This window comes from Schistocerca nitens, chromosome 10 (assembly GCF_023898315.1).
Source record: "Schistocerca nitens isolate TAMUIC-IGC-003100 chromosome 10, iqSchNite1.1, whole genome shotgun sequence".
NCBI classification, from domain to species: domain Eukaryota; kingdom Metazoa; phylum Arthropoda; class Insecta; order Orthoptera; family Acrididae; genus Schistocerca; species Schistocerca nitens.
In genome coordinates, this window is record NC_064623.1 from 66076811 (window position 1) to 66101109 (window position 24299).

At 47.7% G+C, this 24299-nt stretch overlaps 1 protein-coding gene and 1 pseudogene across 1 annotated transcript in view; one reads left to right on the plus strand and one right to left on the minus strand.

The window, feature by feature from the left end:
- The window catches only part of LOC126210271 (glycine N-methyltransferase-like), a 266966-nt pseudogene that overhangs the window by 115105 nt on the left and 127562 nt on the right, over positions 1-24299 (minus strand).
- The window catches only part of LOC126210268 (1,5-anhydro-D-fructose reductase-like), a 50723-nt gene that overhangs the window by 7500 nt on the left and 18924 nt on the right, over positions 1-24299 (plus strand). The window contains exons 2-4 of the mRNA XM_049939464.1: positions 5875-6042; positions 16662-16862; positions 20598-20854. Of these exons, the coding sequence (XP_049795421.1) occupies positions 5875-6042; positions 16662-16862; positions 20598-20854 (626 nt within the window). The remainder of the gene's footprint in view (positions 1-5874; positions 6043-16661; positions 16863-20597; positions 20855-24299) is intronic.

Consider the following 24299-nt stretch of genomic DNA (forward strand, 5'->3'; position numbering starts at 1 on the left):
TTAGTGACTGCTCTGTATGCGTGTGTCACTGCAAATGAACCACGTAAACATGAACATCCCTAGAACGCGATTTCACGGAATATTATTACTTTCGTGTGTCATTGCTACTGTAACAGCTGATGGTTACGCGGGGCAGAAGTTGGTAGCACTTCAATTTTCGACGTTCAAGTGTTGGAGATTTTAATGGATGATGGGCGTATCTTCACAGTTATAAATATCAGGACGTTTGCTTCCTTTTACCACTCTCAGCGGCTACGTGCACACGTGCTTTATTCTTTGTGCACATCTGTTGCAAAGTACCTTTCAAATTATATATGTTTCATAGGCCTCCTTGTATACTTGAAATTAAAAATCGGTGCTTCAGTTTTAGTGTTCACGTATTAATATTATGATGTTTCATGGTAGAAGATTTCTTTCACAGTGTAGTGCCCTCTTTGACTGCGCTACTCAGCATTATAAGTCCATCTTGTTTTATCCTGAATATGTTACTCTGCTTCCAAAATAGCAGAATTCCTTAACGTAGTCTACTTCGTAGTCTCCAGTATTGATGGTAACTTTATCGCTAAATGGCTCTGAGCACTATGGGACTTAACTTCTGAGGTCATCAGTCCCCTAGAACTTAGAACTACTTAAACCTAACTAACCTAAGGACATCACACACATTCATACCTGAGGCAGGATTCGAACCTGCGACCGTAGCAACAGCTCGGTTCCGGACTGAAGCGCCTAGAACCGCTCAGCCACAACGGCCGGCCTTTATCGCTAATTTCATTTCATCTGCACCTCATTATTTTCGTCACTGTTATCAGTTTAATTTCAGTCAGTATTCTGTAGTCATTAGACTGTTCATTGCATTAAGCAGCTCCTGTAATTCTTCCCCACATTCAATGAGGATAACAGTGCCATTAGTGAATCTCATCATTGCCGTTGTTTCACCACAAATTTCAATCCCGTTATTTAACATATCTTTTGTTTCTGTCATTGCTTCTTTGAGGTGTAGATTTAACAGAAGCGGTGAAAGACTGTGTATTCTTGTCTTGCACCCCTTCTTATCTGCTCACTTCGTTCTTTGTCTTCCATTCTTATTGTTCCCTTTAAGTTCTTGTAGATATTATGTACTACACATCTTTCCTCTGAAAATTTCTAACACCGTCCACTATTTCACATAGTCGAAGACTATTTCTAGACATTGTTAGTGGAAGTATATCAGTACGGTGCTCATTAGGTAATTATTATATGACAGTAATTCCACAGTTTTTGAACTATTGCCGTTTCCTTAACAGCTACTCGTACTTTGTCTCAAGCATACATCTAAAGAATGTTCACAAAAAATAATTTTTCAAAACAGTACTTGGTTATTTAGAGTTCGATTTAAAAAACAAAATTATGATTATTTTGTGGAATAGTAGAACTACCTGTCAATTTAGTACACAAAGGATGTGTCACTATATGAGCCAATTTCTGATGACGGGTACTCTAAATAAATCGTTTCTTGCATATGCATGCAATATGGTCAAAAAAAATAATGAAGAGCCAAAGAAACAGCTACACATGCCTAATATTGTGTAGCCCCCCGCGAGCACGCAGAAGTGCCGCAACACGACATGACATGGACCCGACTGATGTCTGAAGCAGTGCAGCAGGGAACTGACACCAAGTATCCTGCAGGGCTGTCCATACATCCGCAAGACTACGAGGAGGAACAGATCTCTTCTGAACAACACGTTACACGGCATCCCAGATATTTTCAATAATGTTCATGTCCGGGAAGTTTGGTGGCCAGCGAAAGTGTTTAAACTCGAAAGAGTGTTCTCGGAGCCACTCTGTAGCAGTTCTGGACGTGTGGGGTGTCGCATTGTCCTGCTGGAATTCCCCAAGTCTGTCGAATTGCACAATGGACATGGCAGGTGATCAGACAGGATGCTTACGTACGTGTCACCTGTCAGAGTCGTATCCAGACTTATCATGGGTCTCATATCACTCCAACTGTACACGCTCCACACCATTACAGAGCCTCCACCAGCTTAAACAGTCCCCTGCTGACATGCAGGGTCCATGGATTCATGAGGTTGTCTCCATACCCGTAAACGTCCATCTGCTTGATACAGCTTGAAACGAGACTCGTCCGACCAGGCAACGTGTTTTCGATCGTCAACAGTCCAAATGTCGTTGTTGACTGACCCAGGCGAGGCATACAGCTTTGTGACGTGCAGTCATCAAGGGTACACGAGTGGGCCCTGATGACTGCACGACACAAAGCCCATGTCGATGATGTTTCGTTGAGTGGTTCGCACGCTGACAATCGTTGATTGCCCAGCATTGAAATCTGTAACAATTTGCGGAAGGGTTGCACTTCTGTCACGTTGAATGGTTCTCTTCAATCGTCGTTGGTCCCGTTCTTCCAGAATCTATTTCCAGCCGCAGTGATGTCAGAGATTTGCGGTTTTACCGGGTTCCTGGTATTCACGGTACACTCGCAAAATGGTCGTACGGGAAAATCCCCACTTCATCGCTACCTTGGGGGTGCTGTGTCCAATCGCTCGTGCGCCGACTATAACACCACGTACAAACTCAGTTAAATCTGGATGACCTGCTACTGTAGCAGCAGTATGCGATCTAAGAACTGCACCAGGCACTTGTCGTCTTATACAAGGTGCGGCCAAATTTCAGGAAACATTCCTCACACACAAAGAAAGAAAATACACTCCTGGAAATGGAAAAAAGAACACATTGACACCGGTGTGTCAGACCCACCATACTTGCTCCGGACACTGCGAGAGGGCTGTACAAGCAATGATCACACGCACGGCACAGCGGACACACCAGGACCCGCGGTGTTGGCCGTCGAATGGCGCTAGCTGCGCAGCATTTGTGCACCGCCGCCGTCAGTGTCAGCCAGTTTGCCGTGGCATACGGAGCTCCATCGCAGTCTTTAACACTGGTAGCATGCCGCGACAGCGTGGACGTGAACCGTATGTGCAGTTGACGGACTTTGAGCGAGGGCGTATAGTGGGCATGCGGGAGGCCGGGTGGACGTACCGCCGAATTGCTTAACACGTCGGGCGTGAGGTCTCCACAGTACATCGATGTTGTCGCCAGTGGTCGGCGGAAGGTGCACGTGCCCGTCGACCTGGGACCGGACCGCAGCGACGCACGGATGCACGCCAAGACCGTAGGATCCTACGCAGTGCCGTAGGGGACCGCACCGCCACTTCCCAGCAAATTAGGGACACTGTTGCTCCTGGGGTATCGGCGAGGACCATTCGCAACCGTCTCCATGAAGCTGGGCTACGGTCCCGCACACCGTTAGGCCGTCTTCCGCTCACGCCCCAACATCGTGCAGCCCGCCTCCAGTGGTGTCGCGACAGGCGTGAATGGAGGGACGAATGGAGACGTGTCGTCTTCAGCGATGAGAGTCGCTTCTGCCTTGGTGCCAATGATGGTCGTATGCGTGTTTGGCGCCGTGCAGGTGAGCGCCACAATCAGGACTGCATACGACCGAGGCACACAGGGCCAACACCCGGCATCATGGTGTGGGGAGCGATCTCCTACACTGGCCGTACACCACTGGTGATCGTCGAGGGGACACTGAATAGTGCACGGTACATCCAAACCGTCATCGAACCCATCGTTCTACCATTCCTAGACCGGCAAGGGAACGTGCTGTTCCAACAGGACAATGCACGCCCGCATGTATCCCGTGCCATCCAACGTGCTCTAGAAGGTGTAAGTCAACTACCCTGGCCAGCAAGATCTCCGGATCTGTCCCCCATTGAGCATGTTTGGGACTGGATGAAGCGTCGTCTCACGCGGTCTGCACGTCCAGCACGAACGCTGGTCCAACTGAGGCGCCAGGTGGAAATGGCATGGCAAGCCGTTCCACAGGACTACATCCAGCATCTCTACGATCGTCTCCATGGGAGAATAGCAGCCTGCATTGCTGCGAAAGGTGGATATACACTGTACTAGTGCCGACATTGTGCATGCTCTGTTTCCTGTGTCTATGTGCCTGTGGTTCTGTCAGTGTGATCATGTGATGTATCTGAACCCAGGAATGTGTCAATAAAGTTTCCCCTTCCTGGGACAATGAATTCACGGTGTTCTTATTTCAATTTCCAGGAGTGTATGTTGTGTGGACATGTGTCCGGAAACGCTTACTTTCCATGTTAGAGCTCATTTTATTACTTCTCTTCAAATCACATTAATCATGAAATGGAAACACACAGCAACAGAACGTACCAGCGTGACTTCAAACACTTTGTTACAGGAAATGTTCAAATGTCCTCCGTTAGCGAGGGTACATGCATCCACCCTCCGTCGCATAGAATCCCTGATGCGCTGATGCAGCCCTGGAGAATGGCGTATTGTATGACAGACGTCCACAATACGAGCACGAAGAGTCTCTACATTTGGTACCGGGGTTGCGTAGACAAGAGCTTTCAAATGCCCCCATATAAATGAAAGTCAAGAGGGTTGAGGTCAGAAGAGCGTGGAGGCCACGGAATTGGTCCGCCTCTACCAATCCATCGGTCACCGAATCTGTTGTTGAGAAGCGTACGAACACTTCGACTGAAATGTGCAGGAGCTCCATCGTGGATGAACCACATGTTGTGTCGTACTTGTAAATGCACATGTTCTAGCAGCACAGGTAGAGTATCCCGTATGAAATCATGATAACGTGCTCCATTGAGCGTAGGTGGAAGAACATGGAGCCCAATCAAAACATCACCAACAATGCCTGCCCAAACGTTCACAGAAAATCTTTATGGATCACGTGATTGCACAATTGCGTGCGGATTCTCGTCAGCCCACACATGTTAATTGTGAAAATTTACAATTTGATCACGTTGGAATGAAGCCTCATCCGTAAAGAGAACATTTGCACTGAAATGAGGATTGACACATTGTTGGATGAACCATTCGCAGAAGTGTACCCGTGGAGGACAATCAGCTGCTGATAGTGCCTGCACACGCTGTACCTGGTACGGAAACAACTGGTTCTCCCGTAGCACTCTCCATACAAAGACGTGGTCAACGTTACCTTGTACAGCAGCAACTTCTCTGACGCTGACATTAGGGATATCGTCAACTGCACGAAGAATTGCCTCGTCCATTGCAGGTGTCCTCGTCGTTCTAGGTCTTCCCCAGTCGCGAGTCATAGGCTGGAATGTTCCGTGCTCCCTAAGACGCCGATCAGTTGCTTCGAACGTCTTCCTGTCGGGACACCTTCGTTCTGGAAATCTGTCTCGATACAAACGTACCGCGCCACGGCTATTGTCCCGTGCTAATCCGTACATCAAATGGGCATCTGCCAACTCCGCATTTGTAAACATTGCACTGACTGCAAAACCACGTTCGTGATAAACACTAACCTGTTGATGCTACGTACTGATGTGCTTGATGCTAGTACTGTAGAGCAATGAGTCGCATGTCAACACAAGCACCAAAGTCAACATTACCTTCCTTCAATTGGGACAACTGGCGGTGAATCGAGGAAGTACAGTACATACTGACGAAACTAAAATGAGCTTTAACATGGAAATTAAGCGTTTCCGGACACATCTTTTCTTTATTTGTGTGTGAGGAATGTTTCCTGAAAGTTTGGCCGTACCTTTTTGTAACACCTTGTATAGGCGTTTCCGACCCCATCGCCGTATACTGCATATTAAGATATCTCTGTATTTGAATACGCATGCCTATGTTAGTTTCTTTGGTGCTTCAGTGTAATGCTTAGAGGTTATCATTAACATGAACACCAGCTGTTGTGCTGTTGTGATGCGACTGAGAGGTACATCTGATTCGTGTCTCATGAAGTAATAAGTTACATTATTTTGGTTGCTGGTATACCTCTGAATATAAATGTGATGGTTTCAGTCATCGACAGGCGATGTCGGAAAAGCTGTGGACGCGGCTCTTGAGGCTGGCTACCGGCACATCGACACCGCCTACTCCTACCGCAACGAGAAGGAAATCGGAGACGTCCTCAAGAAGTGGTTTGACTCCGGGAAGCTCAAGCGGCAAGACGTGTTCATCGTCACCAAGGTAGGAGGGTAGCTAATATATACAAAGCTCGCAGTTACTGACACATATAATGTGATAAGAGCTCATTAAGGACCGTTGTTACTGCAATGGCATGCTGCACAAATCTAAACATTTATATAAAAAATCATTGTATGTACGACGCGTGTTTTTTTTAAGTAAGTACCGTTTGCCACACCGCGGCCGCAGCGCTGCGGTCGGCGTTCTGCGCATGCGCACTGGGTACCTACATATGTTGTCTACACACTGACGCCATTACAGTCTGATTCTTCCTTGTTTATGTTGTGTACTTGTTCAAATGGCTCTGAGCACTATGGGACTTAACAGCTAAGGTCATCAGTCCCCTAGAACTTAGAACTACTTAAACCTAACTAACCTAAGAACATCACACAACATCCAGTCATCACGAGGCAGAGAAAATCCTTGACCCCCCCCCCCCCCCCCGGGAATCGAACCCGGGAACCCGGGTGTTGTGTAATGAATGCTTAAGATGCCTCTGATAATCGTGAGTCCCGCCGACTGTGAAGTACGGGCTGTTTCAAGATTTCTTAGTGCTAAAGACCTAAAAGCGATCGATATTCATCTGTGCAGTTTATGGAGAAAACATTATGAGCAATGGAATGGTAAGAAAGTTGGTGAGAGCATTTAAAGATTGCCGCACAAATGTGCATGATGAACAACGGAGTGGGCGACTTTCGGTCGTTAATGAAAGTTTGGTGCAGGAAGTGGACAATAAGGTGAGAGAAAACAAGCGCTTTACGATTTCTTCCTTACGGGATGACTCTCCTAATGTTTCTCGTAGTGTTTTGTATTATGGCATTGTGACTGGGCACTCGAATTACCGAAAATTGTGCACACGTTGGGTACCGAAAATGTTGACGGATGTGTAAAAAACCAAACGTTTAGACAGTGCATTGACTTTCCTTGAGCAGTACCACAACGACGGTGATGATTTCTTAAGCCAAATTGTTACAGGCGATGAAACGTGAGTGGCCTACCTCACACCAGAATCAAAGCAACAGTCCTTGGAAAGGCGGCATTCAAATTCACCCAGAAAAGTGAAGATTAAGCAAACAATTTCTGCCCGGAAAATCATGTGCACAGTTTTTTGGGACGGAAAAGGAGTATTGCTTGTGGAATTTCTGCCTCGTAATGAGATAACCAATGCAGCAGCTTACTGTAAGACATTGCACAATCTGCGCCGTTCAATTCAGAACAAAAGACGTTGCAAGTTGAGCAAGGGCATCGTTTTGCTGCAAGACAATGCCCGTCCACATGTGGCGAATCAGACCAAAGATCTCATCACATCTTTTCCATGGGAAACTCTATATCATCCTCCGTACAGCCCCGATCTGGGCGGTCAGCGTCTTCAAGACGATGACGAAGTCGAAACAGTGGTGATGCATTGGTTAACAAGTCAGGCGGCAGACTTCTAAGAGGAGGGTATTCAAAAACTGGTACAACGTTATGACAAGAGCCTCAATATTGACGGAAATTATGTAGAAAAGTAGATTAAGGGACAGGCCTTCATGTAAAATAAAATTATTGAGATATATTAGCACACCTTTTTTGTTTCTAAACGGTACTTACTTAAAAAAACATGCCTCGTATGTACGTTTCACATCCCCTCCTAAGCCATTGCATCTGTTTCAACCAAACCTGGGACCAATATCGCCTACCTTGTGCTAAGAGGCATCGTGGGGATACGGACCACGTAGCCCTCATGGGGGTGAGGTCAGAGGTGAAAAAGTGCTGACACAGAAGTAACTCAAGAACATCTGGAGCAGTTCCAGGCATAATATGTACAGACACAGAGGTGACAAAAGTCAAGGTATAGCGATACGCCCATATAAATGTGGCGGTAGTATCTCATACACAGGGTATAAAAGGGCAGTGCATTGGTGAAACTGCCGGGCGCTGTGGCCGAGAAGTTCTAGGCGCTTCAGTCTGGAACCGCGGGACCGCTACGGTCGCAGATTCGAATCCTGCCTCGGGCACGGATGAGTGTGATATCCTTAGATTAGTTAGGTTTAAGTAGTTCTAAGTTCTAGGGGACTGATGACCTCCGATGGTAAGTCCCATAGTGCTGAGAGCCATTTGAACCATTGGTGGAACTGTCATTTGCCTTGAGATCGTTCATGTGAAAATTGTTCTGGCGTTATTATGCCAGTTGATGGGAATTAACAGACTCTGAACGCAGACTGGTAGTTGGAGCTAGACGCGTGGAAATCGTTAGGGAATTCTATATTACGAGATAAATTAAGAGTGTGTCGAGAAAGCCACATTTCAGGCATTACCTCTCACCACGGAGAATGTGGTGGTCGAGGGCCTTTGCTTAACGACCGAGAGCAGCGGCGTTTGCGTAGAGGAGGAGGAGGAGATTAGTGTTTAACGTCCCGTCGACAACGAGGTCATTAGAGACGGAGCGCAAGCTCGGGTGAGGGAAGGATGGGGAAGGAAATCTGCCGTGCCCTTTCAAAGGAACCATCCCGGCATTTGCCTGAAGCGATTTAGGGAAATCACGGAAAACCTAAATCAGGATGGCCGGAGACGGGATTGAACCGTCGTCCTCCCGAATGCGAGTCCAGTGTGCTAACCACTGCGCCACCTCGCTCGGTGTTTGTGTAGAGTTTTTAGTGTTAACAGATAAGCAACACTGCATGAAACAGCCACAGAAATCAATGTGGGACGTACGAGGAACGTGTCCGTTAGGCCAAGTGCGGCGAAATTTGACGTTAACGGGCTATGGCAGCAGCGAGTGCCTTTACCAGCACCACGGCATCGCCTGCAGCGCCCCTCCTTGGCTCGTGACCTTTTCAGTTGGACCCTAGACGACTGGAAAACCGTGCCCTTGTGAGATGAGTCCCGATTTCAGCTGTTAAGTGCTGATGGTAGGGTCAGCGTGTGGCGCAGACCCCACGAAGCCACGGACCCAGGTTGTCTCGATAATGGTGTGGGCTTTGTTTACACGGAACTGACAGGATCCTCGGTTATGTTCGGCTGCTTGGAGATCATTTGTAGCCATTCATGGACTTCATGTTTCCAAACAATGCGATTTTTGTGGATGACAATGGGCCATGTTACCAGGCTACAGTTGTTCGCGATCGGTTTCAAGAACATTCTGGACAGTTCGAACGACTGATTACGCCACTCAGGTCGCCTGACATGAATCCCATCGAACTTTTTAAGGGACATAATCTGGATGTTAGTTTTATGCACACAGTCCTGCACTTGTAACACTTTCGCAATTATGAACTGCTATAGAGGTAGCTTGGCTCAATATTTTTTCCAACGGCTTGGTGAGTCCACCCCACGTCGCGTTGCTGGACTACGCCTGCCAAAAGGAGATCCGACACGATATCAGGAGGTATTCCATAACTTCCGTCAACTCAGTTTCTAGAATAACGTGAATGTACACTCCTGGAAATGGAAAAAAGAACACATTGACACCGGTGTGTCAGACCCACCATACTTGCTCCGGACACTGCGAGAGGGCTGTACAAGCAATGATCACACGCACGGCACAGCGGACACACCAGGAACCGCGGTGTTGGCCGTCGAATGGCGCTAGCTGCGCAGCATTTGTGCACCGCCGCCGTCAGTGTCAGCCAGTTTGCCGTGCCATACGGAGCTCCATCGCAGTCTTTAACACTGGTAGCATGCCGCGACAGCGTGGACGTGAACCGTATGTGCAGTTGACGGACTTTGAGCGAGGGCATATAGTGGGCATGCGGGAGGCCGGGTGGACGTACCGCCGAATTGCTCAACTCGTGGGGCGTGAGGTCTCCACAGTACATCGATGTTGTCGCCAGTGGTCGGCGGAAGGTGCACGTGCCCGTCGACCTGGGACCGGACCGCAGCGACGCACGGATGCACGCCAAGACCGTAGGATCCTACGCAGTACCGTAGGGGACCGCACCGCCACTTCCCAGCAAATTAGGGACACTGTTGCTCCTGGGGTATCGGCGAGGACCATTCGCAACCGTCTCCATGAAGCTGGGCTACGGTCCCGCACACCGTTAGGCCGTCTTCCGCTCACGCCCCAACATCGTGCAGCCCGCCTCTAGTGGTGTCGCGACAGGCGTGAATGGAGGGACGAATGGAGACGTGTCGTCTTCAGCGATGAGAGTCGCTTCTGCCTTGGTGCCAATGATGGTCGTATGCGTGTTTGGCGCCGTGCAGGTGAGCGCCACAATCGGGACTGCATACGACCGAGGCACACAGGGCCAACACCCGGCATCATGGTGTGGGGAGCGATCTCCTACACTGGCCGTACACCATTGGTGATCGTCGAGGGGACACGGAATAGTGCACGGTACATCCAAACCGTCATCGAACCCATCGTTCTACCATTCCTAGACCGGCAAGGGAACTTCCTGTTCCAACAGGACAATGCACGTCCGCATGTATCCCGTGCCACCCAACGTGCTCTAGAAGGTGTAAGTCAACTACCCTGGCCAGCAAGATCTCCGGATCTGTCCCCCATTGAGCATGTTGGGGACTGGATGAAGCGTCGTCTCACGCGGTCTGCACGTCCAGCACGAACGCTGGTCCAACTGAGGCGCCAGGTGGAAATGGCATGGCAAGCCGTTCCACAGGACTACATCCAGCATCTCTACGATCGTCTCCATGGGAGAATAGCAGCCTGCATTGCTGCGAAAGGTGGATATACACTGTACTAGTGCCGACATTGTGCATGCTCTGTTGCCTGTGTCTATGTGCCTGTGGTTCTGTCAGTGTGATCATGTGATGTATCTGACCCCAGGAATGTGTCAATAAAGTTTCCCCTTCCTGGGACAATGAATTCACGGTGTTCTTATTTCAATTTCCAGGAGTGTATTTTCAAGATCGGAAAACCGTAATCTGAAATCGCTGATGTATGTGAAAAGTATGTTATTTTAGACTACTGGAGACAGTGTGTTTTAAACTCAGCGGTCTTTCTTCTCTTTTAGGCTTAAAATGTTTAACTTTTGTTCTCTCACTCAAGTCCAGTCAAACCTGAAAAAAGAAATATATTTTAGAAAATTTCTGTATGAAATTTAGCCCACCTTTACCTCCCACTCTATAAAAGTGTGGTGTGCCTACTGTAAGACCTTCGGTACACACACCATCAGATTATTTGACTTGTCGCTCTAACGACGTAGGCAAGTGTCAGCAATATGCCTCGTGGTCTTATCGTGGCGTGTTTATCTTCTGCCGTTAGGTCAGACGATAGAAATGCCACTTGCACGCTTAGAGTAGCAGATTGACGGTGACCAACTTTAAACAGAACTTGATCAATTTTCACATATATTTCTTAAAATAATAAAAAACATAGATGTTACATAACTTGATTCTGGATGCTGTTTACAACTGACAATCTGAAGTTCCTTTGGTCTTGGTACGTTAATCTTATTCTCACATATCTCTGATACTTGACAAAGTGTTTATACATTTATCCTCATGGCTATGTACAGGAATATGATAATCTTATTAGGCGCAGACTGAAACTTGACTATAGACTGGTACAGACAAATGCAGACTAATGCAGAATGACTAATCAGATGTCTGTACACTCATTATAATATCTCGCACGTTCAGGTATCACTGCGCGAGTGTGATCCGCGAGGAGAAAAAGTTCTACGTTAGCAGCAATCTCATTGGCTGCGTTACATATTAATACGCGGATCGGCGGAAGCAGAATTTGGTCCGTCTCTAAGACAGCGCCATCTCGTAGTGCGGAGACGGACGGGTGCTGCGCCTACGCTGTTGTGCTTAGTGGGGCGCGCTCCAGTGGGAAAGTTGTGTACACGCTGACTACGCGGAACTATGTACACAACAAAAAGTCTACGTGTTACCAAAACTATATCCCCACAAACTGGTATCCAACTTAAACTCGTATGCTAACCTTTCACCAAACAGAACCTAATTTGAACTGAACTGTAACTGATCTGAATGCGGCTTGTCTCTGTATTAAATTTGCAACTGAAGTAAAACAATCACCTGGACCTAATCAAAATTCCACTTACCTCGCGTCTTGACAACATTGTTGCAGATTTCTCGAAAGGACAACAGCAAACATCAAGCAGGCAGCGGCTAAGCTACATTTCTATTTCCAAACAAAATTTCCAAACTATACTCAAACTGTTTCATACCACATGGTACAATGTCGTAATGCGTAATGAAAAACAGTGGGATGGGGAGGGCAACTATTCCTACGAAACGATATTCCAAGACAATCGTTTTAGAAGTAAGTATGTATTCAGAAAGACAGCGTAAGATTTTGCGTGATCTTCAGGCATAACATAGGTCTGAACAATGCTATGTTTATCAAAGTGAACAATGATTTAAAAGAGGCTAAAATGTTAACAGAGAATTTCTGTAAAAATCAAACAGCTTAATCAGTTGATATGTTAATGCACGACTCAGGGAAGACACTATGAGCTATCTGTCCGGTCATTGAAATGTTTGTTCTCTTCCTGCAGTCTCGGCAGTTGTCATACTATACATTGGTTACAGAATATGAGTCATGTGGTAAGAATACGTTACCGTCGCAAGTAAATGTGATGAATAGTGAGAGCAGGCGAGATACCACATAGACATCTCACAGAAATGAAAACAACAAATAAACGGATGTGAACTATGTTGCAAAAAAGGAATTCAAAAGTCAAGACTTCCAACATGAAACGCAATTTTACAAACGTTAAAAACATACGACGGTCACTCCAAAAGAAATGCACACTATTTTTTTGTTACATCCATCTTTTATTCTACATGTTTGAAAGTTTTACAGTGTGTAGATACATCCTTTAGGAACAATATTTTCATTTCTCCGCATAATTTCCATCCCTCTCAACTGCCTTACGCCATCTTGGAACCAGCGCCTGTATACCCGTACGGTAAAACTCTGGACCAACTTGTTGGAGCCACTGTTTGGCAGCATGCACAAGGGAGTCATCATATTCAAACCTTATTCCACGAAGAGAGTCTTTCAGTTTCCCAAAGAGATGATAGTCACATGGAGCCAGATCAGGACTGTAAGGCGGGTGTTTCAGTGTTGTCCATCCGAGTTTTCTGATCGCTTCCATGGTTTTTTGACTGACATGTGGCCGTGCATTGTCGTGCAACACCAAAACATCCTGCGTTTGCCGATGTGGTCGGACACGACTCAGTCGAGCTTGAAGTTTCTTCAGTGTCGTCACACATGCATCAGAATTTATGGTGGTTTCACTTGACATGATGTCCACAAGCAAGAGTCCTTTGGAATCGAAAAACACCGTAGCCATAATTTTTCCAGCAGCAGGTGTGATTTTGAATTTTTTTTTCTCGGGTGAATTTGCATGATCCCACTCCATTGATTGCCTCATCGTCTCTGGTGAAAAATGATGGAGCCATGTTTCATCACCTGTCACAATTCTTCCAATAAATTCATCTCCACCATTCTCATACTGTTCCAAAAGTTCGCTGCATACCGTTTTTCTTGTTTCTTTGTGAGCCACTGTCAACAGCCTGGGAACCCACCTGGCACATACCTTTTTTAACTCCAACACTTTCAGTATTCTGCAAACGCTTCCTTCCCCTAACCCAACGTAGCCCGACAATTCGTTCACTGTGATGCATCTGTCAGCAGTCACCAATTCGTTAACTCTCTGCACATTGTCTGGAGTGTGTGCAGTAGGAGGCCTGCCGCTGCGAGGACAATCCTCAATATTGCCGTGCCCACTTCCATCACGTAACCTGCTTGCCCACCGACTAAGTGTACTGCGAACGACAGCAGCATCTCCATACACCTTTTTCAACCTCTTGTGGATGTTTCCCACTGCTCAGGTTCACAACACAGGAATTCTATGACAGCACGTTGCTTCTGACGAACGTCAAGTGTAGCAGCCATCTTGAAAACATGCTGTGACGCCGCCATTCACGGGAACAGGTTGAACTAAGTTTGAAAACAAGCGGGAAGGATGTATCTACACACTGTAAAACTTTCACACATGCAGAATGAAAACTTTATTTTTACAAAAATAGTGTGCATTTCTTTTGGAGTGACCCTAGTATGTTTTGACAGAGCACAAAGGAATTGTGTGATTACGAAAGTGTCGCGTTCATTTTTTGCAGCTTATGTGACAAACTGTTATGTTTTCATCATTTCCTCGGGAGTGATCACATTCACATTCATACGAGCACCTACATCAGGCAAGGAGGAATAAATGGTTCAAATGGCTCTGAGCACTATGGGACTTAACTTCTGTGGTCATGAGTCCCCTAGAACTTAGAACTACTTAAACCTAACTAACCTAAGGACATCACACACATCCATGCCCGAGGAAGGATTCGAACCTGCGACCGTAGCGGTCGCGCTGTTCCAGACTGTAGCGCCTAGAACCGCTCGGCCACTTCGGCCGGCAAGGAGGAATATCTCACTCAGTTACCTGGCACACAAATTAGGTGCGACTATAAGAGATTTGCATCATATGGCGCATGTATCTGTACTGTCCCTAATGCCGTGTATGACACACCAGACGTGTTTTCCGGTGGAAGATTTGGTTGACTTGTCGCCTTGTCATCAAACGTTTGCGGTTCCCATTCGAAAAACACTTTATTTCGGCTGCTAGGTGTGCAGAATCAATTGTCATTATGTGTCCCTACCTTACACCTCGCTGTTGCAAACGGACGTTACACCACGACACAGACGCAAATTTGAATAAAGAAAAAAAAAAAAAAAAAAAAAAAAAGTAGGCTCAAAGGTGATGTAAGCACAGCTCGCCCGCTTGGTAGCCCTATACCATAACAACTTAACCACGACGCCACATCTGCTTCTAGCTGCTTTATATTGCAGTTCATCTCCTTGGACCCTTCACTGTTTCTATTTCGCTTTTTTTTTTTTTTTTTTCACAGTCCAGTACAGCTTCTTCCTGCTTTCGTGTTTGATCTGTGTTAAGTTTTTGACAGGCTGTCCACTGGGCTCTCTTACCCTTAATTATGAGGGGTGGGAGGGGGTGGGCGGTGGGGAGTTTCCCTTTTAAGAATGTATCAGACTGCGCAGAGGCGAAGACTGTCACGACAAGATCAAAGATTGCTTAACAGTAACATAACTTCCCCTCTCTCTAACGTACACATCAGTAACACATACACTACTGGCCATTAAAATTGCTACACCAAGAAGAAATGCAATTGATAAACGGGTATTAATTGGACAAATATATAATACTAGAACTGACATGTGATTACATTTTCACCCAGCTTGGGTGCATAGATCCTGAGAAATCAGTACCCAGAAAAACCACCTCTGGCCGTAATAACGGCCTTGATACGCCTGGGCATTAAGTCAAACAGAGCTTGGATGGCGTGTACAGGTACAGCTGGTCATGCAGGTTCAACACGATACCCCAGTTCATCAAGAGCAGTGACTGGCGTATTGCACGAGCCAGTTGCTCGGCCACCATTGACCAGACGTTTTCAGTTGGTGAGAGATCTGGAGAATGTGCTGGCCAGGGCAGCAGTCGAACATTTTCTGTATCCGTTCAGGACCTGCAACATGCGGTCGTGCATTATCCTGCTGAAATATAGGGTTTCACAGGGATGGAATGAAGGGTAGAGCCAAGGGTCGTAAGACATATGAAATGTAACGCCCACTGTTCAAAGTGCCGTCAATGCGAACAAGAGGTGACCGAGACGTGTATCTAGTGGCACCCCATACCATTACGCCGGGTGATACGCCAGTACGGCGATGACGAATACACGCTTCCCATGTTCGTTCACCGCGATGTCGCCAAACACGGATGCGACCATCATGATGCTGTAAACAGAACCTGGATTCGTCCGAATAAATGACGTTTTGCCATTCGTGTACCCAGGTTCGTTGTTGAGGACATCATCGCAGGCGCTCCTGTCTGTGATGCAGCGTCAAGGGTAACCGCAGCCCTGGTCTCCGAGCTGATTGTCCATGCTGCCACAAACGTCGTCGGCCTGTTCGTGCAGATGGTTGCAAACGTCCCCATCTGTTGACTCAGGGATCTAGACGTGGCTGCCCGATCCGTTAGAGCCGTGCGGATAAGATGCCTGTCATGTCGACTGCTAGTGATACGAGGCCGTTGGGACCCACCACGGCGTTCCGTATTACCCTCCTGATCCCACCGATTCCATATTCTGTTAACAGTCATTGGATGTCGACCAACGCGAGCAGAAATGTCGCGATACGATAAACCGCAATCGCAATAGGCTACCATCCGACCTTTATCAAAGTCGGAAACGTGATGTTACGCATTTCTCCTCCTTACACGAGGCATCACAACAACGTTTTACCAGGCAACGCCGGTCAACTGCTGTTTGTGTGTGAGAAATCGGTTGGAAACTTTCCTCGCGTCAGCACGTTGTAGGTGTCGCCACCGGCCCCAACCTTGTGTGAATGCTCTGAAAAGCTATTCATTTGCATATCACAGCATCTTTTTGCTGTCGGTTAAATTTCTTGTCTGTAGCACGTCATCTTAGTGATGTAGCAATTTTAATGGGAGTAGTGTAACAATCAAAATGACATCACCACCTTACAAGCGTACCGGAGTAAATATCTTTCAAGTACTGATATTGTCACGATTCCCGTCTACCGATGCAGAGAGTGCACTGACCGGAGGACGCTTTATTTCCAGCTGCCAATGATGGGCAACAGGGCGTCAGCGGTGGAGAAGTACATCAAGCTGTCCCTATCCGCCCTGCAGCTGGACTACGTCGACTTGTACCTGGTGCACAACCCCGTGGGGATGCAGGACGTGGAGCAGGGGCGCTACCCCAGGGGCCCAGACGGCAAGGTGATGCTCGACATGGACACCGACCACGTCGCCATTTGGAAGGTACTGTACTCACTGCACTTAACGTGCTCTCGTGTACCCGTTTCCCTAACTCAGTCACAGATTAAAGAAAGGAAAACATGATGGAAACATCAAAAGCTCTGCCCACCAAAAAATTTGTTCGATTTCTTCTGGGTATGTGCCCTCGGAGTCTTTCGCGACGGCATACATGAATAAAACGTTCTCGGTTTTCCAGCCGCGTCAATTCGAATAAAATCCTCGAACTTTCGATGGCCATCTCCGCCATCGTCGTCAGGAGTTCACTGACTGCCGGGACTGCTTCTTTTTTTTTTTTTTTTCTTTATTGTATTTCAATTCCCCATCGGGGCGGGCTGGCAGCAGCATATGCGCTGCTCTTCAGCCGAAAGACAGAGAACAAACAATAGAAGACATTTAAAAATAACAAAGGAGAGAATATGGTAAACATAGATATAAAAAAAGGGGGAACATTATGGAAGGCAATAGGCAAAAAACGGGGTTACTGTAAAATGGAGATAAAAAACTGTTTAAAAGAAGCACACACAAAAAGCCACACACTGCGACAATTAAAAGAACACAAGGCACAGTATGACTGGAGCATAAAAGGTATCGACGGATGGCGTAGCACATAACAAACACTGACGGCGAACCTCAAGGCAGTACACAATTAAAATCACACCTCTTGACGCACAGGAGAATCAGCACTAAACACAACACTGATGTGGCACACTGATGATGATCAATACAGAGGATCTGCCAGGCGCTAGGAGAAGAGGGAGACCTGAAGAAGGGAGGGAGGGGAAGAGATGGGGGAGATGAGCGGGGGGGGGGGTGAAGAGGGCCAGGTAGGGAGGGATAAGGGAAGGAAAGAGGCCAGTATGGGGTGCAGGGTCTCAGGGGAGGGGGGGATGGAGGAAAATCCGCTCTGGGAGAAGGAGGGAAGAGGAAAAAGGTGGCCCTGGGGAGGGGGGGGGGGGATGGAACGACGCCAGGTTATAGTTGGAAGGAAGGGTAGATGTCACGGTGAAGTTCGTCATCCGGGAGAGGGAGGCGTTGGAAATTGCCCTGATGAAAGAGATGGAGGGTGTGGAGGTGGAGAGAGGGAGGGATACAGCGATAGAGGCGCGGCAACGGGCAGGGGGTGGAGAGGAAGGAGGAAACCAGAGGTTGGGGAGGATCAAGCCTGCGGACAATGTAAAGGATGCGGAGATGTTGGAGGAACAGGAGGAGGTGGGGGAAGGGGATCACTTCATACAGGAGCTGTGTGGGGGAAGGAAGGCGGATATGGAAGGCAAGGCGGAACCCATGGCGTTCAAGGATTTGGAGGGCCTTGTAAAAGCGGGTGGGGGCGGAGATCCCGGGACTGCTATGGTTTCTCGCTTATATAGGCATGATGACATCATCAGCAGCCAATCAGCAGCTAGCGGAGCGCCCGTGGCGGCACCGGTGACGTCAGGTGGCGCCAGGGGCAGGCGCCACGTTTGAAACTGCCGCTCCAGCATCGCGCATCTGTCTCTGCTTTCTTTCCATGTCCAACGCCCATCCCCATGCCATGCTGAGCGTGTATCCCTAGTCTCTGTTGAAATTGTTGTTGTTTAAACGAATCTCGGACGCTTCCTTTATCACAGAGTCCCAATATGTAGATGCATGAGCCAACACTTTTGTATTTTCGAACTGCATTTTATGTCCGTTTTTCTAGGGAATGCTCCGCTATGGTCGACTTGTCAAGCTCCCTTTGTTTTATATGGCGCTTGTGCTCAGTACAACGTTCAGCAACTGTACGAATTGTTTGTCCGATATACATGCTGCCACATTCACAGGGTACACCACACACGCCGGACACTCGAAGAGCAATTTCGTCTTTAACAGAGCGCAACATATCTCGTATCTTGGGGCCGGGCCGGAACACTGGTCTTAGCCAATGTTTCTGCAGCAGACGTCCTAACTTAGTGCTAGTTGCTCCACAGTATGGCAGGAATACAGTCCGTTTGGTCTCTTCTACTGATTCACCAGGTGTCTTTCGTTGGCGGCCCTTGAAAGCGTTTGCGATTTCTCTTTTTCTGTACCCGTGTTCCCTGAAAACACGTTTTAAGTTTTACAATTCAGACTGTAGGTGGTCGTGGTCAGATATAATCTTGGCTCTATGAACCAACGTGTTCAGGACAGCTTTCTTGTGTACAGGGTGGTGGAACCTATTGGCGGTCAAGTACCGATCAGTGTGTGTTGGTTTCCGGTACACTGAATGACCAAGCTGGCCTCCTGCCTTCCGCTCAACCAAAACATCCAAGAATGATAGCTTGTCGTGCTTCTCCATCTCGGCAGTAAATTTAATGTTGGGATGGACACCATTCATATGATCGACGAACTGCTGTAGTGTATCTTCACCATGAGGACGATCTAATTGGTTCTCTAAGTGGAGCAGTCTCCATAATGAACGCTCATAACTGACTATGGCTGTAAACCAGGCTGTAGTTCAGCCCCAGGCAGTCACTGTTCTTGGCAGTGCTGCCGCAGTCTTGAACTCACAGCATATAGCTAAATGAACATGGTCCTACTGTAGGTTGAAGATTATTTTATTTGTTTACTGAGTACCCAACATTCCCCAGGTATGTACTTATTCCTGTTCTATTACCCCACCTCCCCCTTCCCTCTCTCTCTATCCGCCTACTCTGCCCGCCTCCCTGCCTGTCTCTTCACCCCCTCTCTCCCAGTTCACCTCCTCCACTCCACATGCCTTTCTTTCCACTGATTTGCTACTCTGCAGTCTCTCTATTTGCTCCTTCATTTGCCCCTTCATTCCATCATCTCCTACCCCCAGCCCATCTTCTCCTCTTTCCTTTCTCTGTCCATTTCCCCCTACTCTTCTCTCTGCCCATCTCCTCTTCATCCACATCTGTGTACATCTTCTCCATTCTCCTCTATGGCTGTCCATCTCCTTCTCCCTCATTCTCTCTCTATGTTATCAATACTACCCTAATAGGAGACTGATGTTTCTTAACCCTTCCCCCCCCCCCCCCCCACCCGACTGAATATTTTTCCAGTTAGTGTTGTGGACTGGGTGTGTCCACTCTGATGCTCTGATGAAAATCTCGCTGCCATTGAAAATGACTAATGAAGAGTGATGGTATGGATGAGTAGGTTCTAGGGCAACACACACATACACAGAAAGGTGTCATCAACATATCGTGGAAAGAAAGACGCCCGTAATGTCGTAGTTTGCAGAGCCTGCTCCTCAAAGTGCTCCATGAAGAAATTTGCAGCTGCTGGAGACATTGGTGATCCCATGGCTGTGCCGTCAGTCATAATATTCATCGCAGTACGAAAAGTACGTTGTCGTTAGGACGTGACGCTACAACTTAATGATTCCAGATGGAAAATGTTGCGCCAAAAGATCGAGCGTATCCTGTGTTGGCACCCTCATAAAAAGTGACACAACGTTCAGGCTAACCATTAGGTCGTTTGGGCCTATCTTCATCCTCTTGAGTGTCTCAACAAATTTCTACGAGTTAACAACATTGTGTTCGCAATGTCCCACTTTTGGTGCTAATAATCCTGCCTGATGTTTAGCAAGTCTGTAGCTGGGCGAACTGATTGCACTAACAATGGGCCTCAGAGGAACACTTTCCTTGTGTATCGTTCTTCTGGGTACCTCCTCGTAACACTCTATTTGGAAGTTGCTTGCGGATGAGTCTCTGTACGATAGCGTAGATTTGGAAGTAGAGCTGAGTGGATACGGAGCGCTGTGCTCGCCTTGTGCAGGCAATGGAGGCCCAGGTGGACGCGGGACGCGCGCGCTCCATAGGACTGTCCAACTTCAACGCGCGCCAGATCAAGCGCGTGTGGGAGTCTGCGCGCATCAAGCCGACCAACCTGCAGGTGGAGATGCACGCCTACTTCCAGCAGCGAGAGCTCAGGGCCTTCTGCCGGGCGCTGGACATCACCGTCTGCGCCTGGGGTCCACTGGGCACCCCTCACATCTACTCGTTCGTCGAGAAGCAGGGCGGCGATGTCAGCAAGTACGTACACCCTGATCTCCTGGTAGCTGTAACATTGTAATCATCATGCAACTACTAGGCTTACATTGTTTGTTTATTTGCAACATGCTCCATTACAAGTTCTTGTGTTACTACATGTATGTATTGTGCATATGTGTGGAGTGGGGTGTAATGTTTGTGTTGTATGATGATGTTGTTGATGGTGATGAGAGAATGGAGGTGAAACCTGGTACCAGCACATAGACTACTCCTAGCGAATAGCAATAAGGGGGTGGGCAAGCTTAACTTCTTCATCCGATGGACGGATCAGCAGCAACAGTGTCACAACCCCTCACTACATGACACACTGCGGAGACGTTTGGTACACTATGTCATCAAAAGTTTCCGGACACCTGGCTGAAAGTGACTTACAAGTTCGGGGTGCCCTCCATCGCTAATGCTGGAATTCAATATGGTGTTGGCCCACCCTTAGCCTTGATGGCAGCTTACACTCTTGCACACATACATTCAATCAGGTGCTGGAAGGTTTCTTGGGGAATGGCAGTGCATTCTTCACGGAGTGCTGCATTGAGGAGAGGTATCGAAAGCAGTCGGTGAGGCCTGGCACGAAGTGGCGTTCCAAAACATTCCAAAAGTATCCTATAGGATTCAGGTCAGGACTCTGTGCAGGCCAGTCCATTAGAGGGATATCATTGTCGTGTAACCACTCCGCCACAACCGTGCGTTATCAACAAAAAATGTTCAAATGTGTTCAAATGGTTCAAATGGCTCTGAGCACTATGGGACTTAACTTCTGAGGTTATTAGTCCCCTAGAACTTTGAACTACTTAAACCGAACTAACCTAAGGACATCACACACATCCATGCCCGAGGCAGGATTCGAACCTGTGACCGTATCGGTCGCGCGGTTCCAGATTGTAGCGCCTAGAACCGCTTGGCCACGCCAGCCGGCTTCGAATGTGTGTGAAATCTTATGGGACTCAACTGCTAAGGTCATCTGTCCCTAAGCTTACACACTACTTAATCTAAATTATCCTAAGGACAAACAAACACACCCACGCCCGAGGGTGGACTCGAACCTCCGCCGGGACCAGCCGTACAGTCCATGACTGCAGCGCCTCAGACCGCTCGGCTAATCCCGCGCGGCCAATATCAACAGGTGCTCGATCGTGTTGAAAGATGCAATCGCCATCCCCGAATGGCTCTTCAACAATGGGAAGCAAAAAGGTTCTTAAAACATCAATGTAGGTCTAAGCTGTTATAGTGTCACGCAAAACAACAAGGGATGCAAGTCCCCTCTATGAAAAACACGACCACGCCGTAACACCACCGCCTCCGAATTTTACTGTTGGCACTACACACACTGGAAGATGTCGTTCACCGGGCATTCACCATACCCACACCCTGCCATTGGATTGCCACATCGTGTACCGTGATTCGTCACTCCACATGTTTTTCCACTGTTCAGTCGTCCAGTGTTTACGCTCCTTACACCAAGCGAGGCGTCGTTTGGGATTTACCGACGTGATGTGTGGCTTGTGAGCAGCTGTTCGACCATGAAATCCAAGTTTCTTACCTCCCGCCTTTCATAGTACTTGCAGTGGATCCTGATGCAGTCTGGAATTCCTGTGTGATAGTCAGGATAGATGTCTGCCTATTAGGCATTACGACCCTCTTCAGCTGACTGCAGTCTGTCAGTCAACAGACGAGGTCAGCCTGTACGATTTTGTGCTGACACAAGTGACACCCGGCCACCTGACCACGTTAGAAGTCCGTGAGTTCCGCTGAGCGCTCCATTCTGCTCTCTCACGATGTCTAATGACTACTGAGGTCACTGATATCCATATCAGTAGGTGGCAGCACAATGCACATAATATGAAAAACGTGTGTTTCTGGGGGGGGGGGGGGGGGTCGAGTACTTTTGATCGCATAGTCTATTTAAATCATGCCACTGGGGTAAAGTCTGGCGATCAGGAATTTGATGCTACCACCTTTCCTCCCGTTTCTGGCCAAATACAGGCAGTGAAAATTTTTACCACCACCAGGGTACTGCCTTACCCAAAGGTCGAGTATCACCGCACAAGTGTTAATTAGCGACCTCAGCCACGGAAGTGAGTGGCAAACATTGTTGTGATGGTGGTGGTGGCTGTGGCCTACAGTATAAAGACTGCTTTCATGCAACTCTCCATGCTAGTTTATCATGTGCAAACATCTGTACCTCAGCATAACTAGTGCAACCTATGACCATACGAACCTAGTAACTGTAATTAAGTCTCGGTCTTCCTCTAGAATTTTTACTACACCATCTCATTCCTCTATTACGAAACTGACGGTTCTTTTATGCCTCTGGTTCACTCCTTCTGATCAAGTTGTATCATGAATCTATCTTCTCCCCAATTCAGTTCAGTACATCCTTTGTAGTTATACGATCTAATTTGCTCTCTGGGTGGAGCAGTCTCTATAATCAACTCTCATAACAGACTAAGGCTGTAAACCAGACTGGGGTTCAGTCTTGGTCAGTCACTGTTCTTGGCCGTGCTGCCACAGTCTTGAACTCACAGCATATAGCTAAATGAACATGGTCCTACTGTAGGTTGAAGATTATTTTATTTATTTAGCCAGAACATCACATAGTCTACTGGAAATGGTTCCTCTGAACTGCTATGAAGTCTCAAGTGTGGATGACGGTGGTGATCGCTCATACAGTCAGTGTTGGATTTGTGTTGTTATGGGTGGGGGGAAGGGAGCAGGTGAACCCCAGTGCCAGCACGTGGCCTACAAATCTCTAATGACACCAGTGGGGCCGCCGAGCTCACGTCCACACCCAACGGACACATTCACCATCAACAGTTTCCCAGGCTCCCGCTCAGAAGAGGCTTGGAACATACTTGAGGTCATTGGCACACCACATGGTGATCGGAAATTGTACACACTCCTTAGCAATTCGTCCACCAAACGAAGGCTGCCACAGATATATCATACCGTCTGCTGCTCTCCCATTGACATAGATGATCTCCTCTTGTGTCTTTCCACGAGTAACCACACTACTAACAACTCACTCATCTTTCATGTCAGTTGCCTTGTGTTTTCCCAACTGGCATTGTGTTTTTACGAGGGTAATCCCAAAAGTAAGGTCTCCTACTTTTTTATAAGTACAGAACTCTGTTTGTGTGGTAGTTGCTCACACTGTCATGAAGAGTGCTTCACGCGCTGTGTGTAAACACGCGCACGCCGCGCTGAGGCGCTCAGTCTTGGCTTGGCAGCCGTTGAGAATGGAGCTCCCGTTGGATGTTACCGCCAAGTGCGAATTGCGCGCAGTTATTTGGTTTTTGAACGCAAAGGGCACTGCGCCGATTGAAATCCATCGCCAATTTACGGACGTGATTGGTCAGTCGTGCATGGATGTCAAAAATGTTCGTAAGTGGTGTAGAGAGTTTGCAGCTGGTCGTACCGAAATTCACCACGA